The sequence below is a fragment of the Athene noctua genome, chromosome 2, assembly GCF_965140245.1.
Source record: "Athene noctua chromosome 2, bAthNoc1.hap1.1, whole genome shotgun sequence".
Lineage (NCBI taxonomy): Eukaryota > Metazoa > Chordata > Aves > Strigiformes > Strigidae > Athene > Athene noctua.
Genome location: NC_134038.1, coordinates 37,965,043 through 37,987,858, shown reverse-complemented (window position 1 = coordinate 37,987,858; position 22,816 = coordinate 37,965,043). Strand labels below are relative to the sequence as shown.

Sequence of the window (22,816 nt, the reverse complement as noted above, 5' to 3'; positions counted from 1 at the left end):
TTTTTAAGGGGAAGAAAAAAATTCTATTGTATATGATGGTAACAAATTGCTTCTTATGCATCTTTCAAAGGTTTGAGTCTTGAATTTTGAACAATACATTACAGTTCAAATTACAAGCTTTAATGTATTACCAAGTATCATTAGAAGATGATGTCATCTTTCATCACCTTTTTTTGGAATTTGGAAGCTTAATGATTTGTTACACATGCTTGTTCAGATTTTACTTGGAGCAGCTTGAAGTCTCATGTTCTTTTTCCTTCTGTAACCATTATGTCAGGTTTGCAAATCATATGTTTAGCCTGACTGTCAGGTGTGATTGCCTTGATGTGAAGAGTGTGCATATATCCTGTGCAGCTGGCCAGTCTGGACATGCATACCTTCTGTCTGTCTGTCTGTCACGTCTGCAGCTCTTGACCAGATTTTGTCCAATAACCAGTCCAAAGAAGGTATGAGTTTATATGGGATCACAGCATAATGCTGAAATGCTCTTCAGAAGGCTAAGAGCATGGGTATATTGGGAGAACAAGTTGCCTGTGGGAGACCACGAGGATTGTAGTCATGGGGAACATGGGGAGCAAAAGAGAAAGCAGGGGTGTTGCAGTTAAAGGCAGAGGTCAGAGTCAAGCTGGGCATCACAGGAGTGAGTTACTACTGCAAAATTGGGTGATAGCTACCCATTTTCTTCCACCTGAACTCATTGCCATCTGTATAAGTTATGCGGTCTTAATACCTAGGTAGGTGATTGGGCTTTTCACAGAATTCAGTGAGTTTGTAGTGGTATGAGATAGATGTGGTCAAACTGCCAGTGCTCTTTGCCCTACAGTTACAGACCTTCAGATGCATGTTTAAAATGTCATCTCTACATTGAGAGATTCAAGTGGCCAGATGAGCCATTTTTCTCTGAACTAGACTACTAAGCTGGCACAAAATTTTTCTCCAGAGTGAAGTGGGAGGATCTAAATCCATTTGTGAGTCTGAGACATCACTTTTTATTTTTTTGGCCACAATTTTAACTGCTACTGTTCACTGCATTAGAGGTCACATTTCCCTATGTAATATGGGTATTGTGATGATAGATATACAGTCACAAAGACCACATGAAAAATATCACCCTGTAGTTTTATATGTATTAACCTCTAACTTAATAATTAAACAACAAGGCTCAGCTAGTGCCATACTGCAAGGTTTATAAGTATATGCTTGAATAATACAAAGGGGCCTTAACCTTCCTTCCTCTGATCTCCAAAGGTCTGCAGTCTGCCAGCTGAGAGCTTCTGTCTGAGGCTTCTTTCTTTTCTCTGACTTTTTGACTTTTCTGACAGTGCATAGTTGATATGATGGCTAGTTTTCAAGGAACTATTTTTAAAGGGACAAAGGATATTATGCACAGGTTATGTGAATAAAAATGTGATAAATAGGTAAGCAGTATAAACATGAAGTTGCAAAAAATAATTTTTTCCCCTGACATAGACTTGCTTGCACTTTCTTATACACTTTGAGTACTAGAAGGTTTTGTTGGTTTAGAAATTAGGCATCAGTCTCATGATTTTGTAGTAGTTCCTGACATTTTCCAGCCCAGTATACAAAGCTTGGCTGCTTTCCATCTAATTAAAATGCAGAGTTATTGAAAGGATACTAACATGTCTTCTGAGATTTATGATAAATCTTAGCAAGCATTTCAGCAAGGGCTTCAGTTTCAGAAAATCCCATCTCATTATACAGAACAGGGCTGAATGATGAAAAAGTATTTATAAAGTAAAAAGTTCCATAGTTATTACAGTAGCTCAGGGCTGGCCCTAGGACTTTCTTGCCTCTTTATGAAAGTTTGTGGTGAGAAAATGTTGACCTTTGATTTTCTTAATATTTTGTATGTAGTTGTTAGTTTTAGTTTCAATGTGTATTTTATGCAAAAAGTATATTTGGTATCATGAAGCATTTATGCCTCACAAATTTTCCCCCAGGAAATGCATGTAATCCTAGTGAATGATATTCAAGGGTGTTAGATTTGGAGAGGAAGTCTGTTTAGCTAATTTCTGAATAAGATTTATGGACTAGCATGTTAAAGTCAATAGACTTTATGGAAGTTATAGAAGAAAGATTAATATGTAGTAAATTGTCTGATTTTTGTAGCATAGTGGTTTACGTGTTAAGAGTCAGTTCAAGATATCTGAGAACATCAGCAATTGTTACATCTCTCCTATAATGTGCACACTGAACATAGGGTTGTAAGGAACATATTTCAAAAGTTACGCATTTGGTTAATGCATTTTTTTAGAAAGCAGAGTAAATCTTGTATTATATTTCAGTATATTTAAACAAGTAATTGTAGATATTTCTTTATTCAGGTAACCAGTGAAGATACGTCAAATATATATTATTTGTGTACTTGTCAAATGGAAATCATATTTTTCCCCCTGTATATTTAGTCCTTTAAAAATTTAACTGTAAATCATTCAATCAGCACGGCAGCTCTGAGTAACTTAAGGGCAAAACCACAATGCTGTTTTTTCAAGGAATTACTTATTACAGTTTAACATGAAGAAAAGTATTCCAAGTAGCATGGTCTGTTTTTTAATAGGACTCTGTCTGTTTTAGTGTCAAGTTAATACCTTCTTCCATATGCTAGGCAATTCACGGTTACATTTTTAAAAGGACATTATTTACTAAAAGTTAAAAGTACAGCTTATTAAATTATAACATAGTTCACAAGCGGCACAGATAACTTTAAATTCATTTTTATTCTTCTGTATTACCTGAGCTTGATGTGTAGTGGTAAAGAGTTCCTAATAATTCTAACAACTATTTCTTTTTTAAGAATTGGTGCCCTTTAAACCATTTTATCTATTCCCAGCTGACTATCACAGCAGCGGCCACACTGTTATTAATGGCTGGAAAATCCACAACACAGCAAAGAACAAATGGTTTGTATGCATGGCAAAAACCCCTGAAGAGAAGCAAGAGTGGCTGGAAGCTATTTTGAAAGAGCGAGAGAGAAGAAAAGGTAGGTTAATAAACTTTCATGTGTTGCTTTGCCAGAAAGCCATACTGTATTTTTATGTTGAGATACAAAGCAAAACCAGCTGCTAGGTAAACTTGTGGTGTCAGGTTCAGCTAAAGGTTTATGAATACCAGCTTAGAAAGAATAAATCAAACTTGTACTGGAAAGAACATAATGGATTGAATCATGTATGCTGGTAGTGAATGCTGTTTTGGAAATGGGGAGATGATTTAATCTATGATTTTACAGCTTATTCTCAGCCACTATTAATTGTCATAATTTCATTAAGACCTGTGAATTATTATGGTTTGGGGTATAGGAGGGTCTATGCTAAATGCTTTGGGTGATTCGTATGCACTGCTTCCCTTTTGTGACTGGCCATCTGAAGCACTGAAATGAGCAGGTTTTCTGTGTTGGATCTTCATGCAGATGATCCAACATGAAATGTCACAGAATATGTCATCTCCTACCCAAGACAGTAAGAAATCACCTTTGACAAATGACTGTGGTTTTGAATAACTGAATTAAGGTGGAAGAATACTTGGATGAAATATAAAACTGATCTCAAATGTGACCACGAATAACCTCATGTATTCAAGGTGAACCCAGCACAAAGTAGAACCAGGGAAAGATGATGCATTATCATCTTCTGGAGCTAATTTCATTTTCAAGCTAAAATATCCTAATCAGTAATGATGTTTGGAGCCTTGGTATTGAAAGAAAATATGACCTTGTAGTTAGATCTGTGATTCTTTTCCTGGTCTGTGTAGATTTTCAGTCTCCTGCTGCAGTAGCCTTTGTTTTGTGCCTCCATTGTAAATGGAGACTAACAATACTTTCTTTGGTCTTTTAAAGCTGAATAGTAGATGTTTGTAGAACATCTGTCATAGGACCACAGTTTCAGCTAGGGTGCCTCAGCACTGGCTAATTAATAATGCCATCAGGAATTAATAGTAGAAGAGCTAAAAAGGTGCCTTAGAGGTCTAAAAACTCAACATTTTAAAAATACCAGATGAAAAAGCAATGTGGTAGAGATGGTGTCAAATACAACAAAAAACAGGTTTGTCTCCTGTATAGGGCCTTGTTTAGAATTGACTGAGACGGTTTTTAACAAATCCCACTTCACTGTTATGTTTTTTGGCTCCCTTAGACTCAATACCTTTAGGTAAGAAATAGAAAGAGTAAGTAGGAGTATTTTTTGTTGATGTATTCATACTATTTCAGACTACTATTGAGCAGCTGGTAGTAGAGGTGAGTTTGAGCTAAACTTTGCCAAGTGTGGGGTCTGAGGTAGCCATCCCAAACTCAAGCCGTGCCTTAGGATTTTACCATTATCAACTCCTGGTGTTCTCAGTGGATTTGCCACCAATGAGACAACTGTGAAAGAAAGAGGAGAGGCCTTGGTACACTCTTAGACTCAGTTTGCAACCCAGAATCTTTAACAATATTTCTTTAATATCTCTGTAACTCTATTAACTTATAAATTTATCCATCTCCTCCAGTGGAGTGATTTTTTTCAACATATCTGTGTAAACACCTCTTGCAAAGCAAGGTGCATCAGCTTAATTGCAGTCGTTGCCAAATGGCTTGAGAAGCCAACAGCTATCTTTTTAGAATTCAAATACTGTATCTAAATGTAGCTGTAACACTTTCCCATTCTCTGTGAACATAAAGATGCTTTAATTGTAAGTTTACTTAATAAGACATGGGGCATGTTCGTGTATGTATATATATATAGGCAGTTACACTGAAGTCCATGTGACTGCACATGTGAGAACAGTGTTGTACCTCCTTTGCAAGTCTGAGATGAACTCAATCAAGTGAATGCACTTTTCAGATCTCTTGGGCTAGGAGCAAGGCTCACGTGAGTGTCTCCCTCCTGGTTGTGCTGTGGATACCTGTGCATTTCTTCGTAGTGGTGCTGTAGACCTCACATCTCACACAGAATGACAGATTACAGTGGTCTCCAGACTAGATAAATACGGCATGTGGAACAGGAGTGAGGCACAGAAATCCAGCTTGAGTGACATGTAGCTGGGTCTAGCTGGGCTCTTCATGTTAGGAGACTCTGAGATTCAGTGTATTTAGAGAAACTCAACCCATACCTTCATTTGGAATCCGTATAGCAGAAGCTGAGCAAAAGGGAGGGAATGACCTGGATGAAGTACTTTAGGAGTTTTAATTGAATTATCACCTAGGACCACTTTATATATTGTATTTTCTTGCTAGGAGAAATCAAGCTGAATTGGAAAATTTTTGCTGGGAAGTCTTTTTGTCAGTTTGGGGTCTTTCCTGTAACCATCTGAGGCATTCAGCATTTTAGAGATTTGTTTAAACGTGATCATCTTTAAGGCTAATGATGCTGTGATGACCTATTTCAAACAGTCAATAAAAATAAAAACATCAATGTCCTATAAGCTCTAAAGTAGTATATTGGTTAAGTTTTCTTTTCCTCGGAATACATCATCTTTGTTTGTGTGGCATCATCACTATCTGGTTCATGGATAATGAAAGTCACTCCTGTATCTGTGTCCAGTACCACTGTTAACTTTTTCTTGTGATAGGTACATTTTTTTCTGGCTATATTTTCAGAATTAAAGAAGTGGCAGACTATTACTCAGATTGAATATGTACAGTTATAGTTTTGAAAATGTGAACAGAAACTGAGAACATGTACAGAAGACATTACAGAAATTGGTCATTTTGTCCAGAATTATAATTGTTTACTGAGAAAGTGCATGGGCTGTGAAGGTCTGTGGTATTCCTTGGAAGCACAAGCTTCTGTGAGTGGCCAGTAGGATGCATAATGCAACACAAACTGTTTTTGATCATCTGTTAATCAGAAAACATAAGGATTTTCTCAAGAAGAGAAGCAGGAAAAAAATAAACCAGTAAGAAATATTGAAATAAAAGCCTTGAGAGCTTTCTGTTGTTAAAAAAATTATGAAGCAAATAAGTCAAGTTGTATATATGCTTTTGTGGAAAAGGGGTGAATTAATCTTATGTGAAACTAGCAAATTTAGAACAGATAACTAGTTACTATTAATTGCAAATTTGAAAATGTTTCCTTTAAGTCAAAATATTTTTATTATCACATGATACGGGCAAAACCAAAGTACTTTTCTTTTAAACTTGTGAAGACATGACTACTCCCTTGCAAATGTTCATATACTAAAGTCTGAAAATCATAGTGTTAGCATTTATTACTACAGTATCAGTGGTGGTGTCAGTATAGTAACAGTTTAACTTTACTATGAGTAATTTAAAACATAATAATATTTTGTCTTTATGAACATCACATTTCATTGTTTAATGTGATTGTGAGGAAAAGTAATGCAAAAAAGATCACTTTTTCTTGCATGTAAAATACTGGTGTTTCTTCTTTTTTGTGAAGATACTGAAATATAATGGCAATATCACTTCATAAAATCTTAATGCATTTTTGGCAGGTTTAAAATTGGGCATGGAACAGGACACTTGGGTGATGATCTCTGAGCAAGGAGAAAGACTGTACAAAATGATGTGCAAACAAGGGAATCTCATCAAAGACAGGAAGAGGAAATTAACCACTTTCCCCAAATGCTTTCTTGGAAGGTATTATATGTATTTTTTAGCATGGATTTTAACCAGCTAAAACCACATTTTAAGTCTTTGGGATTCTGCGAAAACCACGTTTCATTTGTAATGTCTGTTAGGCCTATTTGTCTCACAGAATTTAGCCAAAATGTAAGTCGGTGCGCCTGAAAGTCATGGATGTGTACTTGTACTCCAAAGTAGCTTTATTAAAGGGACAAGGCTGCAAAGGCATGTTGAAAATATGAAAATGTATCAAATAAAATAGTTTCTTTAAAGAAGCAATTCCCAACTTGTTTAATGCCTTTTGTCTCTGAAACACCTAGTTTAGAGTGTCAAATTTGCTTTATTCACTTAAAAAAACCTTTTGTTCCTAAGACTGTTTCTGTCCTCCTCTTGACTGAATGTCAGGGACAGAATTACTAAATAAAGTTTCCATGTTTAAAAATTTACCCATATGATCAGGAGGACTTTTATAATACCATATTATACCTATAGCTTAAGAAGACTGAATGCAAGAGAAAGAGAAAGCAATAGGTACCCTAAAAATCTGTATATGGCAAAAAAAAATAGTTTGGGGGGGAGTGGAGGGGTTAGCACTTACTTCATTTGACCCTAAGACAGTTAAGTTTGGAAGGTATTTTTTATAAAGTACAGTGACTGTTTTACACAAACACATTGTAGTGAAGATACTCACCAATGAGTTCAAAAGTGGAAATGAAACATGGAAGATTTTCATGTGCTGTTAGAAGTCACGTAGCTGATAAGAATTGAAACCAGGATTAAGATTAATGATTGAGTTGTGGTTGAATCATGGTTCCTCAGTGAAGTTGTTGGAAGCAGGTAAAGAATACACTCATGGTAAGGAGCCAACATTTAAACCTACCACCAAATGGCTTTTCTATGCTGTCTTTGAAGTGGACCTTTGAAAGCTAAAACCCATGAACATGGATGTTGCACTACCTCACTACACTGTTCTTTTGATTTGTAACACACATGCAAATATCTTACGTGCTATAAATTCTATGTCTCTGAACTGCATCAGGTTTATTGTGATATAAACGAGGCATTTCCTGCACATGCAGTATATATTTTGTGTATATGCTCGGGATGTCAGTGTGTCTGAGACACCTTGGAAGTAACAGGCCTACTGTTCTATCATACCATGAGTATGTTCCTCCTTCATGGCATATTTGCCCTAGACGGTGCCATAGGTGTGCCTGGGATTGCCTTATATTTGACAGTCTGGTCAAATGTAGCTATCCTAGTTTAGAAAATCTCAGAAAATGTGGAAAGTCTTTATGATATGCAGAGTAAACTTCAGGCAGGTAAAACTTCTCAGCAGAAAAGACATCTCAAGGGAAATCATATGTATTTATGTAGAAATAAAAAAAAAGTTGAAATGAGTGGTACGACATTCTGAAGATCATTAGGCTTAAGAATCACTTAATAGGTTGGTAAGAAGCACTAGTAACTGAGAGGGAATTGTAGTAGATCTGGTGGTATGACATTTAAAGTTTGGGTTTTGTATCTGTTTTTATTTCAGTGAGTTTGTGTCCTGGTTGTTGGAAATTGGAGAGATACACAAATCTGAAGAAGGTGTTCATCTTGGCCAAGCTTTATTAGAGAATGGCATTATCCATCATGGTAAATATAATTAGTTTTAACTTACTTGTTTTCAAGGTAATTGTTGTAATTATAGTGGACTTAATTTTATTTGACAAAAAGATGGTCTTGTTAACACAAGACAGCTTGTTGAATCTGCATTACATCCTTGCAGGGACCAATGGGGCAGATTTACTGGGAGGGGCTCCATTGATTTAATCAAATTACATCTATGCTGTTGGGATCACGACACTGCAAACTGGGACCTAGAGAAACATTGCTATTCTCTTGTAAGCAAAAATAAATCCTGGAGGAACAGAGAACAGAAGTCTGCTTTTAAGGATTTAAACCTCTTATTAAGGCCAGGCTTTTTAGAGATACACGTTCAACTAACAATTGTAGAAAAGAGGGATTCACAGTTGGCTGTTGATAAATGTGCCTACTCATTGTTAGGTATTACAAGTGGAGCTGGTGGAATCCAACCTAGAACTCAGCAGTTCAATCTTTTGAATTTTAAGGCCTTATCTTCACTACATTGTATAGTACTAAATGTGATATTTTTATGCTGTAACTTCCAGTCAGTTAGTTACCTGTGGTTAGCTCATTCTGGAGAGAACTATCACTGAAGTGGTTCAGTTATTAAGCCAATATGAAGGTTTGCTTTCTGGAGGTAATTTGCCTTGGCAACACTTTTCTCTTACCAGAGCAGGTCATCATCTCTGTCCCTTTTACAAGGTATAGTTCAACAGGACCATATAAGCAAACTGGACAAACTTCTGCTTTTGAAGGCATGGTTGGCTTATGATAGGTACAGTCACTTAAAAAAATACCCTAATAGTGTAACAGTTGTGAAGTTAGCTACTGTTGCAGTATAGATCCAGGGTGTAAATTTAGATGGAATCATTGATAATATACATTTTAATACTTCTGTACTTCAGCCAGCAATTAATTTAATACATACTTTTTGAGTACTTTGCCATGATGTTTTCAGTGTCCTTGACTGGAAAGAAAGCGGTAGTAACAGAGTGCCACTTAGCTGTGTGCATTTTGAACACAGTCAGAGTAGGAGGAAAAATATTATTCATCAGTAGTCATGTAGTCTTTAATTTTTTAATGTCAGTCTACGTGATTTTCCTCCACCATCATTCAAATGTCGGATGCTATTATGTTTACTACACACAGAGAATTGTTTTCAATGGAATAATTCTGTTACCAAAGAGTCTTCTCCTGATCTTGTAATTTATATCCAAAATATACTCGTAGACTTTCTCTATACAGAGTTAAATGAATATTATGTAATTTCATGAGATAAAAGGGTAATTATATTAGAGCATAGAAATGTGAGCCAGACATGCTACTTTGAATAGTGGATCCAGCTGTGGTTCTGTGAAAATAGAATTCTTAAAATAAAGTTGAATGAACCATCTGTTTTCTCAGAGGGAGCAAGGGAGAAAGAAAGTTTGGTTGTTATTCACATTGCAAATGTCGTAGAGGGCTTTGTTAGACTTTGTATATTCACTATGCTGGCCATTATTTTCACTGTGCTGGGCTTCATTCTGGCAATGTCAGACCCATGTTGTGATGGGCATTGTTTTACTTCCTGGTGCGTGAACTCTTGCAAGCAGAAAAGTTAGGTGTTTTTCTTGTTGTTATTTTTTTTCCTCCAGTTTTGCAAAAGAGAAATATCTGTTTGTATGTTGCTTTTTAAAATCCCCCTGGTGGCATTCTCTAATATTTGAAATTACTTATATCAGCCAGTAGGCTGAGATAATTTTTCCAGTCACTCACTACTGCTGATTAGGGGTGGAGGCTTCCTCTCAAGGCAGTAAGGAGTTTTGTAGTTACAAAAATAATGTGAATATCAGATAGTTTTAAAATTACTAGGCGTTTAGGTGGCTGTGCAGTTTACTGGGCTGGTGTACTGATCTGAGTCAAAACTACCCTGACAAAAAACAAAAGAAGACACCAGTTTAAACCTGGATCAGTTCCCTTTTCTTAGTGTGTGCCATATAAATATTTATCTCAACACAAAATATGGGAATATTGTTGTGAATGACACACAAAACAACTTGATGCTCTGTATTTATGCAAAGCTCTTGACACTGTCCTGCATGACATCCGTGCCTCTAAATTGGGGAGACATGGATTTGATGGATGGACCACTCGGTGGATAAGGAATTATCTGGATCGTTGCACTCAGAGTGTTGCTGTCAACGGCTCAATGTCCAAGTGAAAAGCAGTGATGAGCTGCTTTCCGCAGAGGTTGGTGTTGGGGCCAGCAATTAACATCTTTGTTGGTGACATGGATTGAGTGTACCCTTAGAAAGTTTGTCGATGACACCAAGCTGTGTGGTGAGTTTGACATGCTGGAAGGAAGAGATGCCATCTGAGGGTCCTTGACAGGCTTGAGAGGTGTGTCTGTGTGAATCTCATGAAATTCAACAAGGCCAAGTGCAAGGTCCTGCACATGGGTCAGGGCAACCCCATGCACAAATACGGGCTGGATGATGAATGGAGCAGCCCTGAGGAGAAGGACTTGGGAGTAGTAATGCATAGAAAAGTGACTATGCGCTAGCAATGTGCGCTTGCAACGTGCGCTTGCAGCCCAGAAAGCCAACCATATCCTGGGCTGAATCAAGACAAGTGTGGCCAGCAGGTTGAGGGAGGTGATTCTCCCCCTCTGCTCCACTCTTGTGAGACTCCACCTGCAGTTTTGTGTCCAGCTCTGGGGCCCCCAGTATAAGAAGGACATGGACCTGCTCAAGTGGGTCTAGAGGCCAGGAAGATCATCAGGGTGCTGGAGCACCTCCCTTATGAGGACAGGCTGAGTGAGTTGGGGTTGTTCAGTTTGGAGAAGAGAAGGCTTCAGGGAGATCTTATAGCAGCCTTCCAGTACTTAAAGGGGGCCTACTGGAAAGGTGGGGAGAGACTGTTATCAGTGAGTGTAGTGATAGGTTGAGGGGTAATGGTTTTAAACTGAGAGAGGGTAGATTTAGATTCGAGATAAGAAATTCTTTACTATGAGGGCAGTGAGATACTGGAATAGGTTGCCCAGAGAACCTGTGGATGCCCCCTCCTCGGAGGTATTCAAGGCCAGGCTGGATGGGGCTTTGAGCAGCCTGGTCTAGTGGAAGGTGTCCCTGCCCATGGCAGGGGGAGCTGGAACTAGATTGTCTTTAAGGTCCTTTCCAACCCAAACCATTCTGTGATTCTGTTTCTATGATTTTAGTGGTATTGCAGCATTTTATCAGCTTTAAGTTTTTGAAACCCAGGATGTGCCAGCTCTATGAACCTGCTCCCTTAGTTTCTTGTGCACTATGTGTAAATAGGGACTGCAAAGACCGAGCAGTGCTTGTGTTCCTTGGAGAGCATAGCCTTCTCTGTTTGTCATGGGCATGCAAGAAAGAAAGGTGCTTCATAGTTCTGGTTCTGTCCCAGCACATCTCTGTAACTGTGAGGAGTAATTTGGCCTCAGGCAATACTGTTCTGGTGTTGGTTTATTATCTGTAGTTCCTGGTTTTAAAAATTCTTAATAATGTATGTTAATCTAGTGGAATATATTTTTTTCTTCAACAGTAGGATTATATTTTTCAATTACAGAACTAGAAGATACCTATTTTCTGAGTTAAATGGACACAGTCCAGTAAAATTCATGTAGATACTTATACTAGGCATTTTATTTGAAAATTTTGTAGTCTGTATCTGGTGTATTGAGAAGCAATGATATGTAAAAGAGCTTAAGGGTTGTTTTGGATAATCACCTTAGCATGAACCATCAGTTCAAGGCAGTTGGAGTAGTGTCATGGGCTTTACTATTAGTAGATATATCAAATACAGGTGGAGTAGTTATATTGTTCTTGCATATGACATTGGTGAAGCCACTTAATATACGAAGTCCAGTTTTCATGTCTGTGTATCTGATGATGTGTGAAGATACTGAAGAGCTTGAAGGGGCATGAGAAACAATGTAGACAGAAGGCACCTTACTATACAAGGTTTATGATGTCTAACTAGATTTTTTGAAGAGAATAATGTATGATAGTTTAATTACTTGGTATAGGAAGGCACACATAGAAGAAATACCTAGCACAGGCCCGTTACTCTGATCAATGAAGACATTGCAGTACCCTCTTTTATCAGTTGGTGACACGCAAATATAGTTTCAAAATTGAAGCTTACATCTACAAGTGAAACAGTAGTTAATAGAAGACAGTTATGCTAGGATGATGCTAGTGACTAGTGCTGTCCTCAGCCATCAAATTAATCAGCTGCTTTTCAGAAAGACTTGCTGTAGTACCATTTCCAGGAGAAGTTTTCTTTCATATGATATGACTATTTTGACAAAACACTTGAAGTTGTGAGGTGTGTTGTTGGAATCTTGTGAAACTCTGGAAATCCACCCATTAAATTACTTTTTCATGGGTCTTTGGGGAAATGGAATATCCACACTTTCATAATGATTGCTGGTCTCTCACACTTCAGACCTTCAGCTGGCTATGTATAGAGGAAAACGTTCCCTCGCCCTTTCCTTCCCATGCAAGACTGGTCAGATATGTTGTGGAGGGTTTCGTAACTTTACTGACTTGTTTGAGACTGGCCTCAGCAAGAATTAGAAGTGGAACAATAATATGAATAGTTGCAAAAGAAGCTGTTTGGTTGATAAGATTTGCAAAAGTGCTGAAGACTAGAAAGATTTGAGTGCCTATTTTTGCAGGCTGTTCCCTGCCTGTTTGTCTTGCTTATTCTTTTCTCTGTGATTTGTAGTTGTTTGGCTTCTTGTGGACTACTTAAACATTGTGAAAAATACTGTCACCAGTGAAATAAAGGAATTTAGGACAGATGATCTAACTGGGCTTCCTGCCTTTCCTTTCTGAAATCTACCTATGGCTGTGTAATGGGCTGATATTAGATGAAATTATGCTGGCCCTCTTTTCTCCTGTTTATTTCTTCAGCAAGTCACCTAACAATACATGATTTCTTTTTCATTTTAGTTACAGATAAGCACCAATTCAAACCCGAACACATGCTGTACAGATTCCGCTATGATGATGGAACATACTACCCCAGAAATGAGATGCAGGATGTGATCTCTAAGGTACAGAATAGAATAGCTGGTATTATTAGGAAGAACACATCAGAAACGGAGGTTCTGCGTGAAAAAAAAAGTAAAATATTATGCTAGGATAAACAACATTCCCTCATATTTGCCTGTCTTTATAGTCATGTGAATCGAATTCTGTTTCCATTTGTAAGGGAAGATGTTAGCTTGTTATACATTTTAAATACAAAATCAAAATTTGTTATTTTTTAGGTTCTTTTGTTATTTAATGGTTTTATATCCAGTTTTCATTGCCTGTGCTTCTCGGTGATTCTGAAGCTGGTGTTTCGGTCTGTTGTATTTTTCAGTCCATTTTAATAGATATGAAGCTATACATAGATAACAGGTTTTAATTTTCTCTTAAAACTGAGTGTCTTTTATCAATGCCTTAACAAGGCAGTAAATCTGCAGTCAGTCAGATGTTTAAACTCAAGATAGGTAGTGCTATCCATCTACACTAATGAGCATAACAAAATGATTGAACGAAGTTGCTTTTACACTCAGTAATATTCAAATTTTTCATGACATTGACATGGTAGAAAATGTCAGCATTTGGGTATTACATTGCAGTGTCATTCACTTATCTGCTGGCATTTTTTAACATAAAGTATATCTAGAAGAATCTTCAGTACTGAACTACCAGGCACAGCAAAGTAGGATGGAATGTAATTTGACAATAACGTTTAATTGTTATACATGGTTCTTGCATGTTATAAACGTAATTGGTTTTTGATAGTCTCCTAAGGAATACTAATAAAAATAAAATTTTCTGATGGTAGTTTTTTAAACTCCTCCAAATGTTTTATTTTTTGTTTTTACTTGAAAAGATTTCAAATCTTTGAATTTTTTAAAACTTTATTTTTATAAAGTTTATTGGTTAGTTATAATTTCAATTTGTAAGTAAAGTATTGATGCATATAATCGAATGCAGTGGTTTTTACTTTAATTGCTCCCTTTATGCATAGAATAGCAACCAGTGACTGGGAAAACCCTAATGCATGGAAACATTGCTTTATCTTTCAGGTTTTGTGTACTTTTCTTTCGAAGTACTATACCTTCAGAATTTTTGTAATGCTACCTTAGAGCTAATCCTTTTTGCATGCATCCAGTGAAGCTAGATTCTCATAATTTATTCATCAATACTGTTCTCTGGAAATAATGTTTCAGCATGTGAAAATACACAGAAATTTGTTCAGACTTTTTTGCTATCTAAATGAAGTGCATTTAGAACATACAAGCTTCTTTACTGTGTCCGTTCCTCTTATGGTGTCAACATGTGGGTAACTAACCTCATCTTTCTCTTTAATAGGGTGTACGACTATACTGTCGCCTTCACAGTCTGTTTACCCCAGTAATTAGGTGAGTCCAATTGGGAAATCCTTAGAGAGTCATTTAGAAGAAGTATATAATCTGAAGATACTGTGGTTGAATGTAGGACTCTAACCCATCCTTTCTAGATTGGTCTCTTGGGAGTAATCAAACAAGATTAAAGGGTTATCAAGACAAAAAGCATAACTGAATCATTAAATGACTGCAAACTCCCTTCAACATGACCTTTTTTTACAGACTTTTAGAGCCTTCTAGGTCCTGATAGATATGCTTATATGCTCACTGTGTATGTTAATACACTCCTTTACTAACACTCCATTACCTCATTTGGAGAGTCCCAGCTGTAACAAAACAGCTGCCTTTATACTCCAGTGACATTATTGCCCAACTAAGATATGGTCAGCCTCCTCCTTTATATCTACACTGAAAAGGTTGACTTGCCTTTTTACTCCAGAGGTAACTTCTAAACCATTACAAAATGCTCAGTTCATGGTTGTACTAACTTGCTTGTAAAATACAAGGTTTTTTTTCTGTTGGACTTTTTTGAGGTTTTGTTTTATTTTTAAAAATTGTCTTGTTTTCTTTTGTACAGAGATAAAGATTATCACTTGAGAACCTACAAATCTGTGGTCATGGCTAACAAACTCATAGACTGGTTGATTGCACAGGCAAGTATACACCTTTGGATTTATGTATGTTATGCATTTAAATTCTAATGTGAAAGGTACTGATGTATTAAGCAGAATAACATGCAAACACTTTGTGTAAGGGTTATTAGAACGGCCTGTGTAAGTGTAATCCTCTTAAACTGGTAAAGTAACAGAAATCAGCCATCAGCAGCCATGCTGTTCATCCCTTTTGTGCTTATCTTCTTTATTGGCAATTGAACTTTAAATGTTTTAATGAGACTTAGCTTTGTGATTCAGCATGTAACATTGTTCATGGCTTAAAATGAAATGGATAGGCTCTGAAAAACTCTAGATTAGTAACTACATGGATAAAAGTCACTACCAATTTGCTGTCATCAGTCCTGTTTTATTTTGAACTAGGAACAAGAACAGGGTATCCTGGTCTCTCAGTCAACATGCATCAGTTTTATAAAATAAAAGTTAAAAACTTCAGCACTTTTAGATTCTATTATGTTAAATTTGTATGGAGAATGAAGTGTTACTGAAATGTTTACCTATTTATTTGTAACTATAAAGAGGTACAAAGGTGCCTTCCAACCCAAGCGATTCTATGATAAACATGGGTATACTGTTTTATATGTATGCTATAAATGTATACATAAAGGTGGTGGTGGTAAATATAATCTACAACCGTTACCATCCCTGTGATGTTACACCATTGTGTGTAGAATCTATTTTGCTGCTATATGAAAATACATTAAAAAAATATGCTATGGTTTAACAGGGGGATTGCCGGACAAGGGAGGAGGCTATGATATTCGGTGTAGCTCTTTGTGATAATGGGTTTATGCACCATGGTAAGTAAATACATTCTGTACAAGCTATGCTTACCTTTTGTTTAATTCTATTTACATAACTGGAAGGAAATGCAGGGGCTGGTAAAGATATTACAGAAGGGATAGGAATTTGTTTTACTGTATTGCTGAAGAGACGTATGCCACAATTTTCAAGAAAAAAATAGCTATTGTATACCCTGAAAATTACTGTATTGCTGAAGAGACGTATGCCACAATTTTCAAGAAAAAAATAGCTGTTGTATACCCTGAAAATTATTTTCAGGCAGTTTTATAGCATGCACTGAGGAATTCATCCTCTAAAGGATTTACGGGAGGAAGTTTTATTCGCCACTTCAAAAGAAAATTCTGAAGCAGATAATACATGTTTGCACAGATGAGACAATAAAAATTTAGGAAGTATGTAGGAAAGAAAGGAGACAGTTTGGGGGAATGAATATGGAGGACCATGACTTTAAAGAAGTGAAGTTGTGACAATAGGAGAAAGTGGACTGTAGAAAAATGAGAGAATCATAAGGTCATCAGCAGACAGAGAAGGAGAAGAGAGCAGAGATATGTGCAGTACCAAAACCGAGGTGAACAAGGTCGCATTTCATCCCATCAGAGGAGAGATTTCAGTGAGAGGATTGAAACAGTAGGTCATTTACTGAAATGAAGAGAGGAAGAATTTTTTTATCATCAGCTTGTTTAGAGAAGGAGAGAGAATTAAATTCTTCCGTGGCACTACTCATTCTTTTTCCTTTGACTTTTAAACAAGCATCTGTCTACTGTTTTAGTTGCTTCCACGTCCCCACCAAACCCATTTCTAGTACTGAACCTGGCATGCTTCACCACTTGGGGAGTGTCAGAAGTTGATGAGCATGTCCAGTGGCTGTCCAGCAGAACTTTTCAAAATCATGTTTTTAAATCCCCTTCATAAAAAAACCCCGTGCTTGACGTTTTCACTAAAATCATTTCAGGCTAATGTGTCTTCCTCAGCTTTGTGGAATCCAGATGCTGTAGTTGAAAATGACCTTACTGATACCTGCCTGTAATGAATCCAAATAAAAATAATTGTTTGTGTTACAAGTTAAGATTTCCCAAGATTCACACTCAAAAATTTTGCTAGCATTTAATATGTGTGCACATGTTCAGCATCTTATGATTCATGAAAGACATGGTATTCAGAAGTTCAAAAGAATAAAAGGATTAATATATGTGGTTTTGTATCATGCAGTGTTAGAGAAAAGCGAATTTAAAGATGAACCACTGCTGTTCCGTTTTTATGCGGATGAAGAAATGGAAGGGTCAAATATGAAGCACAGACTCATGAAACATGATCTGAAAGTTGTGGAAAATGTCATAGCCAAGTCATTACTGGTGAGTGAAACCCGGTGATTGTATGCTTTGATGAGTAAAAAAATTGGTTGTAGCAACAATAAATTAGCCCTGTGTAATGTTGTTTAATGGAGATATACTTTATCTCTTTTTAATGCTTTTCTGAACACTGTTTTGAACAATTTTATTTTTCAGATTAAATCTAACGAAGGCACCTATGGTTTTGGTTTAGAAGATAAAAATAAGGTGCCAATTATTAAAGTGGTGGAGAAAGGATCAAATGCTGAGGTATCAAGTTTTACAAATTATCTTCTCTGGTTTATTAATTTGATGCGTATGTTTTATACATCAGTTAGGAAAATCTGTAGTAGTAGAAGTTAACAATGACAACTTTCCAAGAAAACTGTGGTTATGAATCTTTTTCTTTTTTTTCCTTTTTTCTTTGGGTTTTTTTTTTTTGTTTAAAATATTGCTCTGACCATTATCAACACTAATTTTCTGCTCAGGTAGATTTTCATATTGAGTGATATAAAAGTTATAATTTTATTTTTATACATTTTATAATATTCCAGTGATGACATCAATCATGAGTGGAATAAACATTTTTGGTAGAATATGAAATGAGTATAAAGAAAGCTAGCATCTGTGAGTTGCACATGATATATTTCATAATAAAGGATATATCAAGCTTTGGTTAAAGTCTAGAATTTGAGAATCTGAATGAGTAAATGACAGCCTTTTTGTTTGTTAGTATTGCTTTAGACGCTTTTTGGGTAAATTCATATTCTGCTGAACTGTATGGGAGTCTCTATACATGTATAGATAAAAAAAGAGTCTCTTCCATGAGAGAAAAAAATTAGACCTGGATTTCAAGTCTTTCTAAATCTCATGGTGGAATTGAAATTTAAGATATTAGAAAGTAAGAAATAATTAAGAAATTGTAAATCAATAATATAATACAGCCACAGAGCTATATCCAGGGTGATATCTAGCAGTCAGGTTCTGTCATGATCTCGGTGCTACCAGGCTTAGCTTGTGCCCTGAGCCTCTCTGGGTACTCCTGCCATCCAACTGGCTATGGTTCCTTTCTTGTTAGACCAGAGTTTAAAAACTATACAATTTGGCTTGCCATACCTTTGGCTCAAAGGCCATGAAACATTTAAGGACATTGTTTTGTTCTGAACTTTATAAATATTCACTTACTAAAACATTAATCAGCTCTTTCCTTATGAAAAGAAGCTTTAGTTCCTTTGGAGAATGATGGATGGACAAATTAAGTAACGTCATAAAAGAAATAAGCTGGCTCAGTGAAATTATTACAGATATTAAATGATATTGTAATACTGTCATAAAATCTTGATTAAGACTAGGTCTTGTATTTAGGTCTCTTCAGAATGAGTGTTTACTGTCCCTTCATGTGAATTTTACCAGTTCTAGAAGCATTTTGTGGTGTCTTTTGTGAGTGGTATGTGAAGAAGACATAAAGAATGTAAACGAAATGTGTGTGTCATTCCTATTGGGGTTGCATACCAGCAGAAGAAAACATAGTGTAGGTGGTTACAAGGCAAACATATACACAACTGTTATTGTTTTCTAGATGGCAGGCTTGGAAGTTGGGAAAAAGATCTTTGCCATTAACGGTGACCTGGTTTTTCTGCGACCCTTCAGTGAAGTGGATTGCTTTCTGAAAGCATGTTTAAACAGCAGAAAGCCCCTGCGGGTTCTTGTGAGCACTAAACCACGGGAGTAAGTTGTCATTCCTTTAGGGGATTTTTTACAAACTGCAGCTGGAGTGATTTGTAAAAGACCAGTGGAACTTCAGACAGCATTGCTCTAAAGAAATGTGACATAAAGATGCCAGTCTGTACTGATACTCACCCCCCCCCCACCCCCCCCCAAACAAACAAAAATGACCAAAAAATAATTCCCCAGACCAGTTGATGATAGTGTTGTAGCAAGCAAAAAAGGCATATCTTGGCCTTCCTTTAATGCAGATCTTGGTGTGATTTCTGACACAACTTGGTAGTGAAAATGTGGGTGAATTTCAGGGTTGACAGAGATGATCTAGTGAATGAGGAGTTCAGAGGATTTGAAGAATTTGTTTCTCAGTGCTGCCTGTTTTTTTGTCAGGAGCTGCTGCTAACACAACTGTGTTGGCAGAAGAGATGTTTCTCTCCTAAATTCTTAGCCTAAACTGCCAGTGATGGTCTTTCATAGCTCGTTAGCATGTTCACAAAGCATATTTGGAATGAAACTGTATAGATTGTGTCCACCCTAGTTGATAAGTACGCTGAATGATGCTACACTTACGAAAATATTTCAAATGAAAATTTATTAATCTCAAGAATATTCTAATGCTTTTGAAAAATGTATAGACTTCAGTGGGTTTTGGATCTCAGCTCTGCTGATAACCATCTCCAAATGCTAAACATTATTTATACCAGAAAAAAATGAATGTACAAGAAATGATGCAATGGTATTATTTACAACTACCTGTAAATCAAGTTTATTACAGTCCAAATGTATTTTAAAATCACTTTTCAGCATCAGTTGAATTTGTCTGCTTTTGCACTGGCAAATGGAGCTCAGGGCAAAGATCCCTTAAATAATAATGGAGCTGGCTCTGGAAGTAAAGGCTGCAAAGTTAAATCACTGCACTGTTATGCATGACCTAACTAGCTCTGATAAGGGCTAATGCAGCTGTGTTGCTTTTTCTGGAACCTGAGCTGATATCATGTGGATATGTTAGCTTACTTTTGGCAAGCTCAGGGCTTCATTTTAAGGAGTAGATGTGAATTTTGATTCTCAGAACTGTGTTTTTGTTGGTTATGTTTGTCAGTAGGTTTATCACTGTTGCACTTAGACCAAGTGGGAGCATAGGACAGTGTGCTTACAAGTTACATGAACAGTAGTAGGAGATTCTTGCTTTACAAAACTCACTACTTTGCATAGCTGCTCAAAAAAAAGTGCAACAAAGTATTTTTTCAATAAAACTCACCGAGTAGATACTTAGATGTTAACAAATTGTCATACTGATCTAGTCTCTGCAGTCTTTTGCAGCTCATCTGACAAGGCCTGTCATGATCTGTGGTTCCCAGGCTCTGTCCTCTTGGCTGAGAGACTGCCTGGCTGCCCATGGCTTTAGTGTTGCTGTGCTGTAGCAACTTATCCAAATCACTGTCCCTTTGGGAGGAATTTTAAACCTATGGGGGTGCTGTGGTCGTAATTGGCACATTGAATTTCCCTGCAAAATAGTATTACCTTCCTCTGATTGGTTTCAGTATCTCAACTTTCAGTATCCAAAGTATCTGGAATATGTATGTGGCTGAATCTGAAACTGTGCATTGAAGGAAAGTGTGGAGTTACCCTTGTAACCTACTTATTGCTGTCCACTTTTTTCTTGAATAACAAAATACTGCCTTTTGCTACATTCGCATTGAATCTTCATTTATATCAGGACAGTGAAGATTCCTGACTCTGCAGATGGACTTGGATTCCAAATCCGGGGCTTTGGCCCATCAGTTGTCCATGCTGTTGGGAGAGGTAAGCCGTAAGAGCTGTCAACAATAGCGATAAATATACATTTACTATCTAAATGGTGTGGCTGAAATAAATCAAAATTTGTTCCATTTGTTCCCATGAAAGTAACAATGTTAAATAAAACCAAGGAAGATTAGTTTGTGTTCCTATACTCTGTATGCTTTGGGTAGTTTTTCTGACCTTTTTTGTATGTATGTATTTATGTGAATGTAGGAAAATTAGGTTAAGGCCAGACATTCTTCACAGACTAAGCAAGCTGATGGATGCAAAATCACCTTCTCCAGTGAATGAGTGTTGGGAACCACTCACTTTGTGAGTGTTAATTTATTAGGTGTCCATGTGGTTCTACAATGTTCTGAAGACATTTTACAGAAATTGCATTTTTCACAAATCTTTTCAAGGGTGCTAGTGACCTAGTCTGTCTTTGTAATTGCAGATGTTTCCTCTAATACTGTTTTGTCCATTTTGTGATGTGATTGTCAAATGCTTGCCATCCTTAACTCCTGACTGGTGCATTGGCAATCAAAGAAGTTGAAGCATTCTTTGTTGCTGTTGCATGATGTTAATTGTAGAGCCAACTAACGCTGTATATTAAGCTGTTGTGGGGCAATTGTGTCCTCCCCGCCCCCCTTGTAATTGAGGAATTTAAATTGATCTGCAAAGTAGCCAACAGAGCTCGATGACGTTTTTTCTAGGCTGTGGTGCCAGAAATTATATTTTTGAGAGAAATTCTAATAAACTACAGACTGTTTAGCTGATGTGATAATTATTTCTGCACCTGGATCTCAATTCAACTGCCTATCCTTATTCATTAAGCACATACTTTATTCCAATTAGCCTCAACAGTATGTAAGTGCTTGCTTGTGTGGTTTGCTAAACCTGAAAGATTTTAAGCATATGCTTAAATACTTTGCTGAATTGGGACCTTAGTGTTTTTGGAGAGGTTTTTTTTTTTTTTTAGATATTTAATAAGGACTATTTAAATGTTTATTTTTAAATCCTTTTGAGGGGGAGATTGCAATAGCTTGTATTTTCAAAGACTTCCTTTGATACTAGATTTAAAATGCAGCTATTATCTAATGTAATAGTACCTAAAATGAGGGAAATTCAGGTATATTCTTTAAGTTATTTCCTTGTCAGATATACTCATCTGACATGTCATGACATAGCTTTTCTGTTTGTCAGCCCTGCAAATTCAGTCTCGCATTTTCTTGCATAGCAGCTAGCTTCTGCACCTCAGCCTTGCAGTCTCTAGGCAATAGATTCTGACTTCCCTGACACCATTGTAGCAGTATCAAGAGAGACATAAAGAGGTGAATGTTCAGGTAGCTGGAACTAAGTTCATACTCCAGCAGGCTGTCTTTCAGGAATGGGATTGAGTCACAATGAAAAGACATGGAGACAGCTGCTGTTTTTGTAGTACCTATTCAGTGGATAGAAGATTTTCCCAAGGTGGTTATTCCATTGTGAAAACTGAACCGTATGTTTTATGTTGATCAGCAAGAACCTTTTCTTTTGTTTTTGGTTTTTTAACCCCAAGATAATTACATTTGAGATCTCCTACTTGATTATCTTTGGATATTTTGATTTCTGCTGTAAAGCACTCTGTTATAATTGCATTGATAAAAAGATTAGAATAAGAACAAGACCCTTGGAAATGTCTTTGGATTTGGATATTTCACTTCATGTTTAACAAGAAACTCTAGTATGGTCTGATACTTCTTTATGAATTGTCAGAAAGCTTCTATTCTTTATGTGAAATAGAGACACCTGAAGTAGTCAAGAAGTTCATAAGCTTGGGGCATTTAAAAGAATTCAGAATCAAAGTGGTCTAAGTTTTATAATTGGTGAGTTTCAAGCTAGAGCCTTTCTA

At 36.7% G+C, this 22,816-nt stretch overlaps 1 protein-coding gene across 2 annotated transcripts in view; it reads left to right on the top strand.

Moving 5' to 3' along the window:
• The window catches only part of PREX2 (phosphatidylinositol-3,4,5-trisphosphate dependent Rac exchange factor 2), a 188,536-nt gene that overhangs the window by 77,436 nt on the left and 88,284 nt on the right, over positions 1–22,816 (top strand). For both annotated transcript variants that reach the window (XM_074898856.1, XM_074898855.1), the window contains 11 exons: positions 2,852–3,001; positions 6,448–6,592; positions 8,118–8,218; positions 13,168–13,271; positions 14,584–14,633; positions 15,196–15,271; positions 16,017–16,089; positions 17,303–17,445; positions 17,599–17,691; positions 19,001–19,149; positions 20,861–20,946. In XM_074898856.1, coding sequence (XP_074754957.1) covers positions 2,852–3,001; positions 6,448–6,592; positions 8,118–8,218; positions 13,168–13,271; positions 14,584–14,633; positions 15,196–15,271; positions 16,017–16,089; positions 17,303–17,445; positions 17,599–17,691; positions 19,001–19,149; positions 20,861–20,946 — 1,170 coding nt within the window. The remainder of the gene's footprint in view (positions 1–2,851; positions 3,002–6,447; positions 6,593–8,117; positions 8,219–13,167; positions 13,272–14,583; positions 14,634–15,195; positions 15,272–16,016; positions 16,090–17,302; positions 17,446–17,598; positions 17,692–19,000; positions 19,150–20,860; positions 20,947–22,816) is intronic.